Source organism: Protomyctophum bolini (assembly GCF_963924005.1).
Source record: "Protomyctophum bolini genome assembly, chromosome: 23".
Classification (NCBI taxonomy): Eukaryota; Metazoa; Chordata; class Actinopteri; order Myctophiformes; family Myctophidae; genus Protomyctophum; species Protomyctophum bolini.
In genome coordinates, this window is record NC_137884.1 from 24595235 (window position 1) to 24611759 (window position 16525).

Below are 16525 nucleotides of genomic sequence, written 5' to 3' on the forward strand. Positions count from 1 at the left end.
ATGTAAATTCAACAAAACGTACTACTACGGCCATCTGTAAACATGTCCCCCCCCCCCCCCCCCCCCCGAGAGAGAGCCCATCGTTACATATCAGAGGAGGTTGGAAAACCTTTCAGGGATTCCTGAACAGTGAGGAAGGAAAAAAGCAATTCTTCTTCCCCAGTAGGAGCTGAACGAGGATGAACCAGTTTGACCTGCTGTGAAACGTCTGAAGAAACACAATGTGACTGATGACATCAGCTTACCCTGGAGGGCTGTCTGATGACATCTGCATACCGGGGGTTCGGATTACCAGGTGAGTGAGAGTGAAGACTCATTCATAGTCTGGATTTTTGGTGGTGAGGTGACCACCGCTCCGGTGGTGAGGTGGCCGCGGTTGGCCGAACGGCTTGCGGAGCGGTCTTGATATCGGAAGGTCGCTAGTTCGTATCCCCGGACCGGCACGTTAAAATTACCACCGTTGAAGTGCCCTTGGACAAGGCATTGAACCCCTACCATGAAATGTTCTATGAGCAGTGCCTGGCTGTAAACAAGTTACCAGTTAGTAGTTACCCTGGGTAAACATAGTACCTTTCCTTTCCTTTTTACCAGAAACTGTAATAACGTGGAACGGTGGTGTTGTAAAAACAGAGAGAAGGGCGGTGGCGGTGGTTTGCTCTTCACCGCGGCTCAGTGACGTCATGACTCCAGACTATGAATAACGCTTGAGGGTACTTTGGGGGATCGGTCAGGAGGCTTACAGCGCCACCTGCTGGGATGAGTCTCGTGTGAATTCCCGAGTACGTTCAACATGCGTACTCTTGCTACAGAGTGACGGCGTTGAATATTCGACAACATGCTACTGTAACAATGGACTCCTAGGCTAGTCGAAGCGGTTTCTCTGTGCACTGGGTGTGTATTGTCCCTAGTAATAGGGGAAAGCTATTACTAGGGACAACACACACCCGTTACACAGCCAATAGCACCTTTTACCATCATGGCGACGGTACATGGTACCTTCTCTGCAGGCTAGGGCCTCATATAGTTTGTTCCTATAAGTATAGGACTTATGAACAAGCAGGCCCGTCTCAGTTCCGTGCATAAAGTGTGATGTGATGCCTCTTGGAACTATGACTGGTGGCCTTCTGCTGGCATTGTTTCTTTATTGTCGATGTACTGTGTGATCCGTTTGTTTGTATATGTTTTCTGTACGCTGAAGACGAAACATATTTCCGAAAGGACAAATAAAGTATCTATCTATAGAGGAAAAGAGACTCTGGGTCCTGAACCGACAGATACCGACCAGCTGAGACTCTGGGTCCTGAACCGACAGATACCAACCGCTGAGACTCTGGGTCCTGAACCGACAGATACCAACCGCTGAGACTCTGGGTCCTGAACCGACAGATACCGACCAGCTGAGACTCTGGGTCCTGGACCGACAGATACCGACCAGCTGAGACTCTGGGTCCTGGACCGACAGATACCGACCAGCTGAGACTCTGGGTCCTGGACCACTCAGACTCTGGGTCCTGGACCGCTGAGACTCTGGGTCCTGGACCGCTGAGACTCTGGGTCCTGGACCGCTGAGACTCTGGGTCCTGGACCGCTGAGACTCTGGGTCCTGGACCGCTGAGACTCTGGGTCCTGGACCAACAGATACCGACCCGTTGAGACTCTGGGTCCTGGACCGACATATACCGACCCGCTGAGACTCTGGGTCCTGAAGCGACAGATACCGACCCGCTGAGACTCTGGGTCCTGAAGCGACAGATACCGACCCGCTGAGACTCTGGGTGCTGAAGCGACAGATACCAACCCGCTGAGACTCTGGGTCCTGAAGCGACAGATACCGACCCGCTGAGACTCTGGGTCCTGGACCGCTGAGACTCTGGGTCCTGGACCGACAGATACCGACCGCTTAGACTCGAGGCAAAATATAACAAGAGCATATTTGTTCCTCTCAGTTGTTGATTTTTATTGTTCAATACAAGGCTACATCGTCACTGATGTCTCTCTCTCTCTCTCTCTCTCTCTCTCCCAAATATGGGCGATATCAACTGGAAGAGCAAAAAAAGAAAAAAAAAAGAAAAAAGTTCCTTTTAACCAGTTAAAGTCGAATGATTCTTGCTTTCTGGCAAAAGATTTAGAACTAAAATTCCAGCCAACATGTTAAAAAGGTCAAAGGTGACGCCAAATCTTCAAGCATTACCCATCCCACCAAAACTACTACATGATCATGCCTCCACAGGGGGGCGCTGGCGACCATACTGTGAAGAGCCTCCACACAGACAGATGGCGCTAGCAGGCCACACTGTGAAGAGCCTCCACACAGACAGATGGCGCTAGCGGGCCACACTGTGAAGAGCCTCCACACAGACAGATGGCGCTAGCAGGCCACACTGTGAAGAGCCTCCACACAGCCAGATGGCGCTAGCGGGCCAAACTGTGAAGAGCCTCCACACAGCCAGATGGCGCTAGCAGGCCACACTGTGAAGAGCCTCCACACAGCCAGATGGCGCTAGCGGCCGTACTGTGAAGAGCATCCTGGGGGGTTTGCTATTCATTTTCATATGGCACGGACAGCAAGACCATGAATAAAGTCCTAAAGAAAACGTCCATGAAAATAAATTGATTTCTCTCCTTTTATCTTAAAACGTACAAGTCTTTTTTTTTTTTTTGATGCATTACGATTTGCAACCAGGCACATCTTTTGTTTTGTTGTTGTTTGTTGTTGTTGTTTTCCTCCTTGTTCTTTCTTTTTTTCGTTGTTGTTGTTTTTTTTTTAAAGATGGAACTTCAAGACATCTCCGGGCTGAAACACAGAGCTGAATCCATCGGTGCAACTCCAGGTGGGCGATCCATCCATCCATCAATTCATCCATCCATTTGCCCCGGGGGGGCAACAACGCCCCACTACGGCCCACCCCCTTTACCCCGGATGCCACCTGACTGTTGCTGGGGGGACAGTGAGGGAGAGGAGAGCTGAAAAGAGGAGTTGTTTTCTTTTTTTTGGAGGGGGGGGGGGGGGGGGGGGATGGGGAGGGAGGGAGGGAGGGAGGAGGAGGAGGGGGGGGGGCTCCCAATATCAGACCTCTCCAGAGTCTTTGTATGTCTCTTTACCACCCTGTCACTCCAATCTCAGAGTGGCTCGTCCGCTTGGCTTCTCCGTGTGGCCAAAAAGTCCCGCCTCCCGTCTTCCAGTAAAGAGTTCCCTTTAGATTCACATCTGCAGTCCTCAGCGTATTTTTTGCCGTCACCTCTGAATGTTAGCCAACAAAAGATTTAACCTGGAGGAGGACGAGATGTGCGAGAAGATGTACGAGAAGTCAACAACGTTGCAAGTGCCAGTTCTTCCCTATATCGCTATTTATTTATGGTGATTAAAACATGATAAAAAAAGGTGTTATCCATTATCTCTAGGGATGGAGCTCGTTAAGTTGTATTGATAACGAGTCCCTTATTGATCAGGCTTATCGAGCCGGGTTCTTATCGAGCCCGCTATCGAGCATTTTATATTATTTTGTGGAAAGACGGGAGACTTTAAATTCTGAACAGAACCAGTATCTTTTACTAGAGCCTTCAAATACAGAACTGTTCCAACAGTCGGAAGGGAATTGATCTTGAGGTTTAGTGGAAAACGTTGGTATTTACCTGGTATTCGGGCAGAGCTCTAAGGAGTGGCGTCGTGGCTATCGGAACAATCTGGTGAACTCTCGGATGGCCCAGCACACCTGTTTACACTCCTCAGCACTGGGAGAGAACGGAGAGGACAGAACAACCGTTTGAGTTAGATCGGAAGTAGCCTCGGAAAACCCAGACGTTTTTATTTCCAGGGAGAAAAGAAAAAGTCTGGGGCCGAGTCCACTTCAACACGGCATACAGTAGCGCAAACGTTGATCACTCTCTGCTGATTTCTGATCGTCTGCAAACTCTGCACCTTTGTTAAATTGACGGACACACGCTTCTCTCTCGCTCCAATTAATTAGTCTCATGTCGCACAGCTGCCTCTAGTTTCTCCCGGCCGCGAGCTGCCTCTGCCATAGAAAGCATGGGTGGACCCCAGGCTAGATCGGAAGCAACGTTGGAAAACGTATCGATGCATGATGCGGGAAATACCACTCTTACAAAAATGACTTCTTTAAAAAGGAGATTAGAGAGAGAGAGAGAGGTATCTATATTAAGTTCTGCACTGTTTTAGGAGGAGAGTCAAGTCTGGTCTGGTTCTGACGACATGCTTACAGCTCAGGTTCAGATCCCATCATGCCTTCCTCAGCTGAGAGGAAGAGAGCCACAGAGCGGGCCTGAACACGACGCAGGGAACCTGCCTGTTTTTCAACGTTCCATGGCGTCTCCACAGCGGGCCTGTCTGGGCCCGCACGGTTCCAACAACAACCCTCCACACAGCAGTGTTGGTTTAGTTTTAGTCACATTTTAGTCACCTGGAATGTTTTAGTGTCAAGTCTAGTTTTAGTCGACTAAATCTACAGTTGATTTAGTCGACTAAAATGTATTTTGGGAGGCCTTGGTGCTGTTGTAATGACTGATTTTACACTTGCTGAAAATAGCCGATCTACAAGCTCACAACGCGTCGATCTGTGTAAAATGACTTATCCTGGATCTCTTGTCCACTACAATCAATACATTTGGTCTTAGTCATAATAGCTTCATTTAGTTTCCATTTAGTTTTCGTCAGTGAAAAAAAAAAAAAAGGTAGTCGACGAACATTTTTCGTCTTAGTCGACAAAATCAACACTGGTCCGACTCCACAGCTACAACCTGACCCAGAACTGCATCATATCCACGACGTTGCCTTTGGGAACTCCGTCATAATCCTGACTAAAGCGCTGCCACCTCTGCGGTGACGGCAGAGGAACAGGGGAACCGTTTTGGACTGATGAGAACCATGCCACTGCTCACCTAGTGACTTGCTTGTGGAAGTCTGTGAGCTGTTTGTGCGTGACGGTCACCGCTCCGCCCGACGTCTCCTTAGGAAGCCCCTTCAGCGCGTTCTCCAGCCAGCGGCAGAACGTCTAGAAACAAATACATATCCACCTTCACTCTTTGGACAGCAGGTGTAAATGAGGAAACATGACATTTCTATCTATGCAAGTCTGTCTTTAGAGAACTGCTGACAGAGTTAGCAACTCTTCCACCTGGTGCCAGCAGTCAAGAGCCTATTCTAGTGATTTATAGAATAGGCCTGAAGAACAGCCATTTTTATGTGTTAACTGAGTGTTTTTATTTTGGGACTTCTCGACGTGTATCAGAGGGGTATGAAGCTGTAATTGGGAGGTTGACATGATACTTCGGTGTTGTGTCATTCTCCAGGAGCGTTCTATTGTTAATAAATACGTGAAAACTTCTAAAACACTTTCTCGATCTTCTGGACTTCAAATTCATTACACTTTTGTTGGGAGTTTAACGAGTGGTGGGGGGAAAAAATCGATTAGTCAATTTATCGCGATGCCATCATGGGCGATAATTCATCGATGCACAAATGTCAAACATCGATTATATAATGTATTTCTTTTACCGGAGCAAAAGGGCGGAACTAATCTGCGACTGCGCTGCGTCGTCGTACCGGGCCGTTTAGAGTGACGCACACAGCGCTCGCACACGCTTTAGCTTTCAACAACCAAAACAGAACGAGTTACCAACGCGGAGGGGAAGAGAAAAAAGATGACAGAAAGGGAACATTTTGGATTGTATGAGGTTGAGGGGACACGATAACTCGATAAAACTCACACCATCGACCGCCTATGAAATGTGGCCGAGATGGGACGATGTAGTGTGGCTCCAAAGTGCTAACATGGCCCGGAATCCGTCGCTCCCCACGACCGAATGTGAACGTAAATCCTTTGCAATAAAAGTGCCGATGGACTTCGTAATTCTAGTCGCCTTTTCTGAGTGCATGGGCAGCTGTCCGTGTGTTCTGGATCGGGATGGTTGTCTTGACTGCATCTCTGGATGTCAGTGGGCAATATGGTCTTGTACACGTTGTGAGTTGTATCGAGTTCCCGTGTCCCCTCAACATCATAGAATCCAAAATGTTGCCATACACTTGTAAAATACTTTAAACCAAATGCTCCTTAATGTGTGCAAACAAACAGAAAGGTGCAACATAATAGTCTCAATAACTACCCCAAAGCTTCCTTAATGACACTTCAGTAACTGTAAAGTTCTGCTGACCTCAACCGAAATCCTGCCCATGTATTTCTATGACATGACATCTTATGTCATTATTAATATATATTTATTGTATGCTTGTACAAACTCATTCTTTTTTTTTTTAAAGAAAGCTGCTTATTGCTGTTCTGTATTTGGCCACGGACACCCATCTGAAAATATTTTCTTCTATGGACCCCCCCAGAAGCAAAGATTTTAGTTAAAAACGTGCACTGTGAAAGAATATATATATTCATAATCATTAGAAAGCACTTTGTTTATTAGTCACACAGTGACTGAGTGATTAATCATGATTAATCGGGATTAATCGAATCGTAACATAGCCCAATTAATCAGGATTAATCGAATCGTGACCCTCGGAAACGATGTGTAATCGCATCGCCAGGTACCTGGCGATATCCGCCACTAAATTTAACCCATTTAGACCTGAGCTTGATTCTACAAAATGTCAGTGGTTCTCAAACATTTTCATGTCAAGGACTGCCAGAATTATCTGAAAATATGTAGTTACAGGGACCGCCCCAGAAGCAAAGATTTGAGTTAAAAACGTTCGCTCTGAAAGAATATATTCAAGGATTTGTGCCACATTTTCACGATTTTTCAAAAAATAGCAGATCTACAAACTCATAGCGCGGCACTCTTTTTCAACAGCTAAAGCATAACATAATGCTTAAAACACCAGAAGGGGTTCCCGCCCCAAAATGGGTTTAAGAAATCCAGTACACAGGTAAACAACAGACAGTCCCCCCCCCACTGAAGCTCAGAAACTGTGCCATCTAGTGGCAGGACGCTGCGGTCCTAACCTGAACACCATGATCTCCCAGAGCACCTCGGCCACATTGGGGAGCGTGTATGGAGGGTTAGCCCCTTTCTGAAACCAGTCCCTTGACTTGAAGTGCTCTCGGGAGGTTCCCTCGTCAGGAAGTGCCCCTCCAGCTGAATCAAGTTCCCTTGATTAGGGTGCTGGGTATAAAAAACTGTTTGGAAATACACTCGCCCTCCTTGTGCAGAAACAGGAAACAGACGCCATTCGTTGCCATGGTTACCATCATGCAATAGAGCGCCGCAGTCCCCGCCCCCTTTCAGAAAAGCGAGTGGCCCAGGAAGTGGAAGCCCCATGCATTATCCCATCGGCACTTTTAATATAATTTATTTAAAGACGGTTACGCCGCGGACAAAGCCAATTCGGATCGTGACGAATCATGACAATGAACACAATATTTTGGGACGATCAAATCATTAGAAAGAAGAAAAGAAAGTCAGGAGACAACACTATTTGTTTTATTTTTCGTCTTATAAATTATTTGATCGGCCCAAAATATTGTGTTCATTGTCATGATTCGTCACGATCCGAATTGGCTTTGTCCGCGGCGTAACCGTCTTTAAATAAATTATATTAAAAGTGCCGATGGGAGAATGCATGGGGCTTCCACTTCCTGGGCCACTCGCTTTTCTGAAAGGGGGCGGGACTGCCGCGCTCTATTGCGTTACCTGTTATTTTGTTTGTACAGTTATATTGCATCATGTATGTTTGTGTGACATGTGGATTTCATTAATATGGAAAAAGGAAATACAGCGTGACTGTCAAAAATGACATGTCATATACATCCATGGTGTTTATAAATCATTGTGTTAAAAGTTGTTTTGTTTGTGTGGTTTCATTTATAGTTTTTCACGGTGGGGTAAATAAAGAGCCTTGGAGCGTTGTCTATTCTGCATCAGATGAAGATTGTTTAGGAGCAGTTTATTTAGCATTTATTTGTGGTGGTTCTTACATTTGTAGGTTTCCATGCGGACAGAGAGCAGGGCTGCACAAGGCAATCGAGTCTAGATCGGCACAGACTCGCTCTTGAGGGGCTTTATAAGCCACTTCCACTCAAGGCTGCTTTGGTTTCGGACGACACTTAATATGGCGCAGCCTCGCGTGAACGAACGCGCATATCGAGGGCAAGTGTGTAGGTCGAGTGGCGAGGAGCTGGCTTCAGAAAGGGGGCACGGGGGGTATGGATACGTGTCATGTACTCACCGGCCTGTCGAACACCATGATCTCCCACAGCACCTCGGCCACATCGGGGAGCGTGTACGGAGGCAGGCAGAAACAGCACGTGTGCATGAGCTGAGTGACCAGTTGCTGACCATGCTGCTCCATGGCCTGGCCAATCAGCTGCTTACGCACCTCGAAGTCATCCTCGTGCTGCAGGAGAACAAATACAATTCACACACACACACACACACACATATGATATCGGATATTCAAAAATCAGGGCTGGGCAACTTTGACGATGGCGAGAGCCACTATATTTCCACGCTCACTCCAGAGGGCCACCGTTGCATATTTCTGTCGTAGCAAAAAAATAGCTGATCTACAAGCCCAAAACGCATCGCAGAGAGACGTGTTTTGAGCTTGTAGATCAGCTATTTCTTTTGCTATTATTTGAATTGAATATTTTTTTTGCTATTTTTCAATTGGAATCTTGAAAAGCAAAATCTTTATTTAATTCCAAATACATTCCATATATATAAAGAAATAAAAAAATAAAATTAATAACATTTTAGCTACTAATTTAGACTCTCAAATCTAGTATTTGATATTAAACCAGAGGGCTGCATAAAGTCATGGTGGGGGCCGCATGTGGCCCCCGGTTGCAGGCTTTAGTTCCGACATACTATTGATCCGAAACCTCAATCCTAACCTAACCCTAACCGCAAGCACGGGAGCAGCGCATGTCGGACCATCGCTTTTTCTCATCGCATCGCATGTCCCCCCGCTTTGGATCTTCGGTGTGTCGGAAAAGCGTGCGCACCCCGTGGCCCCCGGGATAAAGGTCACTCACGTCGTTGCTGACCCCGGTGTGGATGAGGTCTAAAGGTTAAAGGTCACTCACGTCGTTGCTGACCCCGGTGTGGATGAGGTCTCGGACGAACTTCATGACGCTACAGTTGGCGTCCCGGTGGTCCAGCGTGGTGGCGGCGATGGCACACTGGATGATGTGGACGATGATGCTGCTGCTGAGCAGCGTGACCGGACTGCGCTGGACGAACCTGGGCGGGAGGAGAGACCAGATGGGCGTTAGATGTTGGGGATTCATGCGGGAATCAGGGGGGGCAGTCAGACAGATATTTTGTGAAGCCACTGAGGAAATCGGGACTTCCTGAAAGTTCATATAATGGCCTGTTGTGGCGCTGTCATTGGACCGAGAAAAACCCATAGCCCCATAGAAATCCATGTATTTGGGCCCAACTTCACCTAGACTGCATTACCTTAATAAACATGGCCATGAATACTTTCTTCTTCCAGTCACTAGTTTACAGTCTCATTTCTAATGTCATAATATTCTTTTTGGAAAATTATGGTCCCATTTATTAAAAAAATGACCATAAAGTCGCGTATGTTCTGAGGGGCGTGGCTACCGTTACAGTCTATGATCGGGATTCCCCTCCCACTCGAGTCAAAATAAAAACCAACGGAGAAGAAGGGGGGAAGTCCCGCCTCGTTGTCTGGGCCAGCCAATGGCCAGCTGGACCAAAACGGATCTAGAAAGATGGCGACTTACAATACAAGGACTGACAGGCTTCATTTTACGTTCATGTTAGACCCGGAGAACGCTTTGTCCATATTTTTTACAGTCTATGGCGGGAATACAGAACTACTAAACACACTTATTCTGATAAAGTTGATTCAGATTCTTTCAGTCAGAATTGGTCAGAATGTATTATAGCCCTTTGAGATGCTGCATCTCATTTTAGAGGGGGTCCGTATAGCATTATAGCATCCATGCACATGACAACATTAAAATAGCTTCTCCCCAATTAAGCATTATGTTATACTTTAGCTATTGAAATTTTTTTTTGGAAAAAATCGTGAAAACGTAGTGCAAATCTTTGAATATATATTTTTTCAGAGCTAACATTTTTACTAAAATCTTTGCTTCTGGGAGGTCCCAGGAACAACATATTTTCAGATTGGGGTCAGTGGCCAATTACATATAATCTTGTGGGTCCTTGACATGAAAATGTTTGAGAACGACTGATATAGGTTTTCTTCAGAAAAGTGTCAGGATTTAGAAGACATTTGTAGAATCGTTCGGCAGGTCTAACACCACTGGGCAGCGACAGGTCAAAGGTCATAGCACCAGTGACAGGTCAAAGGTCATACCGGGTGGCCAGTCTGAAGAGGTCGTCCACTGTGTCAGGGTGGTTGCGCAGACCGTTGGGCTGCTCCAATAGGATGAAGGTGGGCAGGCAGAGAGCCTATTGGGCGAGAGGAGGAACACATTAGCATACAGAGAGCTTATTGGACGAGTGGAGGAACACATTAGCATACAGAGAGCCTATTGGACGAGAGGAGGAACACAATAGCATACAGAGAGCCTATTGGAGGAGAGGAGGAACACAGTCATGATTAACACCCTTAGCGCACAGGACGGAGTTCTCCTCCCTATCAATTAGTAACGCTCAGCGCTCGGGACGGAGATTTATTGATATCATGTCCATGGGTTACCTGTAACATGTCCAGTAGTCCCTGTCTGCATCCATCCTCCATACCGTACTCGTCTACAAGGATGCTTCCCAGGTACAGGAAACAGGAGTGGGGATACACCTGGTACACACTGACCATCTGGGGAACGCACACACACAAACACACATTACACCTGGTACACTACACACTGACCATCTGGGGAACACACACACATTACACCTGGTAAATGGTGCATTTATATAGCACCTTTATCCAAGGCGCTTTACATAGATTGTACATTACATTCACCCATTCACACACACATTCATACACCGATGGCAGCGGAAACCATGCAAGGCACCAACCAGCACATCAAGAGCAATTAGGGGTTCAGTGTCTTGCTCAAGGACACTTCGACAGTAACTCTGGGGGAGCCCCGGGTTCGAACTGGCGTGAGTAAGTGTAATGTACCTGTGTGACCAGGGGCTGTAGTAGTGAGGCAGACCCCTTGCCAACGCAGCGCACGGCGAATCTGAGACAGCGACAGCAGCGCTCCACGATGCGGTTGTCAGCTTGGTGTGTGTTCAGGGTCTCCGACAGGACAGGCCAGATCTACAAGACCAGTACATTGTTAGGAGAGGTTAGGACAGGCCAGATCTACAAGACCAGTACATTGTTAGGAGATCGACCGCTGTTTTTATTTCGTTGTAAAAAGACAGGAATCACAGAAAAAACGAACCTCTTGGATGACTTTCTGACAGGGGTGTGACTGTCCGTTCTCTACAATCGGGTTTGTGTGTCTAGAAAGGAAAAACAATGACAACTTGGTCAGTGATAAAAAACAATGACAACTAAATGATAAAAACAATGACAACTAAATGATAAAAACAATGACAACTAAATGATAAAAACAATGACAACTTGGTACAAGGAATGCTGCACCATGCAAATAGAAAACACTAAGCAACAGGACTGATATGTTCATGCTCTTAAAGTAGGTTTGCATGTGTGTTCCAGGCCTTACAGCATGTCTACATGTGTGCGTTCATGGCCTTACCGAAAGATGACCGCTAGTCTGTCCAGCCACACTGTGGGGTCACCCGTTTTTCCTGAGTCCTGAGTGAGAAGCTGTGGGGGTTTATGACAGTAAATCAGTTTCTCGCATTAATTCATTCATTATTTATAACAAGACAAATTAAAACAACATTACATTTGGATTATAAGTAGTGTTCTTAAACAAAAAAGGTCATATAAAAGGTCTTCCGGCTCTCTGAGGCACGTGTCAAAATTGAAGGCACAATTTTCCCAACATTCCTTTGCGAAACTTAAGAGGAAGCATGAGCGGCAGCAATGGAGGTCTCGGTGAAGACACGCTGTGATTGGCCAGTAGTCAGTTGAGTGACAGCGAGACATAGGGGAGTCTCATGAGTGACGTCACATGGGCAGCGACGCCATAGATATTAAAAACATAGACGCTCCCCTGCTGTTCGTTGGGAGCGGCGTGTGTTGAAGGACGAGGGCGGAAGAATTCACACTGGGAGAGGACGTGAGGAAGGCACGTTACGTCACGCTGCCACTCAGGCGATTACTGGCCAATCACAGCGCATCTTTTCCCGGGACTCCCCGGGTTACATCATCTTCGCGTACCTTTTTGAGGGCCATGACCTGCACCGCACACAGGTCACTCAGACACTCTGAGATCTTCTCCAGGGGGAGACGGGCTAGGACCAGCGCTGTACCTGCAGAACGTTGGACAGGAACGTGACGTGTATTAGCGGCGACATTGCTTTCATATGTAGTTTCAAGGCTTTTGTGGCCAAATCAATTCCATTTTCTCCAGAAAATGGAATTAATTTTGGCTGTATCAAATATGAATGGACATCATTAACGACGCACAGCCACCACCCCTGACAGAAATATAAATTCTTATATGGGGATTTCACGGCAGATAAACATATTTACAGATGGTGGTCGGTGGTCTACATTTGTAGAATCGATGGTCGGTCTAACTGGGTTAAATAAAGAATAATACAAAACAAACACTAGAAGGTGAGAGAGAGAGAACACAGAACACAAAGGGAGACAAGAAGAAGAAGACCACCACAGACCTTTGAGCAGGCCGACGGCGGCCTCTGTGGAGAGGGCGAAGGAGTCCAGGGCGCGGGCGATGTCCAGAAGGCCTTGGAAGTGCTGGGCCATGTGGTCTCTGCACACCGAGCAGATGTTGTGGATGGCCTTGGCTGCTACGGACGCCAGGGGCTTCTCCCTGAGACCCTTCATCAGGTAGTTCAGCACGGGGTCTGGGGGAGAGGAGAGGAGAGGAGAGGCACGGGGTTACGTTGGGTGGAAGACATGCAGGAGCAACATGATACAAAGCAGTGTTGTTTCAGTCACATGGAAATGTCTTGGTGTTCCTGCACGCGTTTTTCTGATCGTTTTTTCCGAAAAACGCATCCAGTGTGCAACCACCTTTAGTCTAGTTTTAGTCAACTAAAATATAAGATTTTAGTCTACTAAATCTACAGTTGATTTAGTCCACTAAAATGTATTTCGGACGGGCCTTGATGCCGCCGTAATGAAATAGCCGATCTACAAGCTTGTAAATGACTCATACTGGATCTCTTGTCCACTAGTCCCTTCCTAACATTTTAGTCTAGTTTTCGAACGAAATTGTCAGTACATTTAGTCTTAGTTTTAGTCATCATAGCTTAGTTTATTTAGTTTTCGTCAGTGGAAAAAGGTAGTCGATGAAAAAAAGGTCTTAGTTTTAGTCGAATCAACAACACAAATCAACGTAAGCGTCGCATTGACCATATTTACCTAGGAAGCGAGGGTTCCTATATATTTACCTAGGAAGCGAGGGTTCCTATATATTTACCTAGGAAGCGAGGGTTCCTGTATATTTACCTAGGAAGCGAGGGTTCCTATATATTTACCTAGGAAGCGAGGGTTCCTATACATTTACCTAGGAAGCGAGGGTTCCTATATATTTACCTAGGAAGCGAGGGTTCCTATATATTTACCTAGGAAGCGAGGGTTCCTATATATTTACCTAGGAAGAAAGGGTTCCTACATATTTACCTAGGAAGCGAGGGTTCCTATATATTTACCTAGGAAGCGAGGGTTCCTGTATATTTACCTAGGAAGCGAGGGTTCCTATACATTTACCTAGGAAGCGAGGGTTCCTATACATTTACCTAGGAAGCGAGGGTTCCTGTCCACCACCTCACTCATCTCGCCCACCAGCTCGATGCTGGTGTAGCGCACAGCGATGTGAACCGTCTCTGGGAGGAGGACCACCTGCTGTAACACCTCCGTCAGTGTGGGGTTGTTCTCTCTGCCAGGGAGGGAAGGGTTAAAGACGTTAAATATCCCATTTAGGCCTGACGTCGAAATTTAACAAAAAAAAAGTCTTCTAAATCCTCCAGTTTTCTGAAATAAATATTTTTTGTAGATCTGCTATTTTTCAATAGCTAAATTACAACATAATGTTTAAAATACCAAAAGGGGTTCCCGGCCAAAATGGGATATGCAAAGATAACCATTTAGGCATTTATCAGACGCTCTTAATCCAGAGCGACTTACATTAAGCAAGAACAAAAACAAAAAATAGATCACATACATAGAAAAAGTAGTTATCATGAAACATGCGTACGCTAAGAACATAACAGTGGAATATCTATATAATGAAACAATACATATAAACTACACATATATACTATACTATACTATACTATACTATAAAGTGCTATGACTACATAGAATGCAATTCTAGGGCCGTCTACGTAACATGCTATAAGTCTGTATAAAATCTAAGTCTACATAAAGTGCTATCTAAGGGGCTAGGGGAACATTGTTGATATTTATGTGCACTGAAAGGAAGGAATCTCTCACGGGTCGACACTCTTAGCGATGGCGGCCATGATGAAGAGAACAGCTTCGGTCACCTCCCACGGCGGGTTACCGTCTTTTAAAGTAGAATAAAGCTGAGGAGAGAAAAGACGAGGCGACGCGCTAAGAATGCAGGCTGTAAGACATGATCATGTGTATGAAATGCAAACAACAACATGGACTCCCGACGATTAACGTAAAAAACATTTCAGAACGCTTACCTGGGAAAAACATTCCATGGAACCCACGAGGAAAATGACATCCTTGACCAGATCGGACACCCTCATCCGGAACTCCCCGAAGTCATCCGTGTCTTCTGGGATGCCCTCCTGCCGGGAGAACAAGGTAATAGATGACACACTGCTCCTTTTACGAAGACAAACTGCTCCTTTTACGAAGACAAACTGCTCCTTTACGAAGACAAACTGCTCCTTTACGAAGACACACTGCTCCTTTTACGAAGACAAACTGCTCCTTTTACAAAGACAAACTGCTCCTTTAAGAAGACAAACTGCTCCTTTACGAAGAATACTGGGGCAGGGACACATAGGGATATCAAAGGGGGCTTCAGCCCCTGCCCTTTTACCAGTCTGTAAAACAACTGCCCTTTTACCCGTCTGTAAAACAACTGCCCTTTTACCCGTCTGTAAAACAATGCCCTTTTACCCGTCTGTAAAACAACTGCCCTTTTACCCGTCTGTAAAACAATGCCCTTTTACCCGTCTGTAAAACAATGCCCTTTTACCCGTCTGTAAAACAATGCCCTTTTACCCGTCTGTAAAACAACTGTAACTCTGAGAGTGTACAAATGGAACCAAATGTACCCTTATGGGTCTGTAACTCTGAGAGTGTACACATTTAAATTTGTACACTCTTAGAGTTACATTAACATTGATTTTACAATATAAATTGGGGGTCTCACAGAGAGGGCTGTAAAACAACTGCCCTCTCCAGACCACGAATGCAGCATTTACTACATGGTGAAAGAAACGCAAATGCCCTCCAGCTCCTTTCCATGCAGGAGAATGGCATGGTCAAGTCTCCTGAAATTGAACACAGTATTTTTGCGTTGGAACTAATTTGTTTAGAAATCCATGTCGTTACACCTGCATCTCCACTAGCCAAAGAGTGCCCCAAAAACAGCTGATCTACAAGCCCTCAGCGCTTACGTGGTCGGGGTCCAGTTGACAGTGTCGGGCCAGGCCGTGCAACAATCTCTGGATGTAAGGTCTGAAGATGCTGTGGAGAGCCGGGTCGTTGGTCTTGTACAGGTGCTCTCCCAGACGGTACCAGAAGTTAAACGAGATCTCCACAACCTGGAACCAGACCAGAGCAAACGTCTGTATTATAGTACTTAATAGACCTGGTGTGTGTGTGTGTGTGTGTGTGTGTGTGTGTGTGTGTAACACAACACAACGCCTCTGCAGCAACTGTATGTAGATTCATGGAAGGAAACACTCCTCTCCATCCCTCTAAGCACCCTAAAGACTAATCATTGTGTATATTCCTGCACTATACCTGCATTGAGTGACCTTGGTACATTTTTATCTATTGAAGATTCTGACCTTCAAATGTACATCATTTTTGTTTTGATTGTATTGCTGTATTGTTCTTTCTGCTTTGGCAATGTAAACGTATGTTTTCTCATGCCAATAAAGCCCTTTGAATTGAATTGAATTGTGTGTGTGTGTGTGTGTGTGTGTGTGTGTGTGTGTGTGTGTGTGTGTGTGTGTGTGTGTGTGTGTGTGTGTGTGTGTGTGTGTGTGTGTGTGTGCTAGGGCATTAACGATTTGAGATTTTTCCAAGTCGACTTGTCAGACAGTAAAGTCGAAGTTAAGTCGATTTAATGTTTTATGACGGGGGGGGGGGGACTTAACAGGGGCGGGTGGAGGTGCGCGCGCTGAAATACGGAGCATGTCCAACAAAGCACTGCGCACACAGTGGCCTCTCCAATATGACACAGTGCATGTATCATCTATATCAGAGGTTCCCAATCCCAAACACCGG

The 16525-nt window shown here is 46.1% G+C and overlaps 1 protein-coding gene across 1 annotated transcript in view; it reads right to left on the reverse strand.

The window, feature by feature from the left end:
* Nucleotides 1-1932: 1932 nt before the first annotated feature.
* tnpo3 (transportin 3) overlaps nt 1933-16525 on the reverse strand; it is a 33233-nt gene continuing 18640 nt past the window's right edge. Inside the window, exons 8-23 of the mRNA XM_080757854.1 lie at nt 15688-15834; nt 14740-14847; nt 14522-14613; nt 13825-13964; nt 12736-12927; nt 12275-12366; nt 11685-11755; nt 11367-11427; nt 11099-11239; nt 10670-10786; nt 10325-10419; nt 9054-9210; nt 8195-8362; nt 4900-5012; nt 3634-3732; nt 1933-3269 (exon numbers count right to left, since the gene is read on the reverse strand). Of these exons, the coding sequence (XP_080613980.1) occupies nt 3672-3732; nt 4900-5012; nt 8195-8362; nt 9054-9210; nt 10325-10419; nt 10670-10786; nt 11099-11239; nt 11367-11427; nt 11685-11755; nt 12275-12366; nt 12736-12927; nt 13825-13964; nt 14522-14613; nt 14740-14847; nt 15688-15834 (1755 nt within the window). The 3' untranslated portion in view covers nt 1933-3269; nt 3634-3671. The remainder of the gene's footprint in view (nt 3270-3633; nt 3733-4899; nt 5013-8194; nt 8363-9053; nt 9211-10324; nt 10420-10669; nt 10787-11098; nt 11240-11366; nt 11428-11684; nt 11756-12274; nt 12367-12735; nt 12928-13824; nt 13965-14521; nt 14614-14739; nt 14848-15687; nt 15835-16525) is intronic.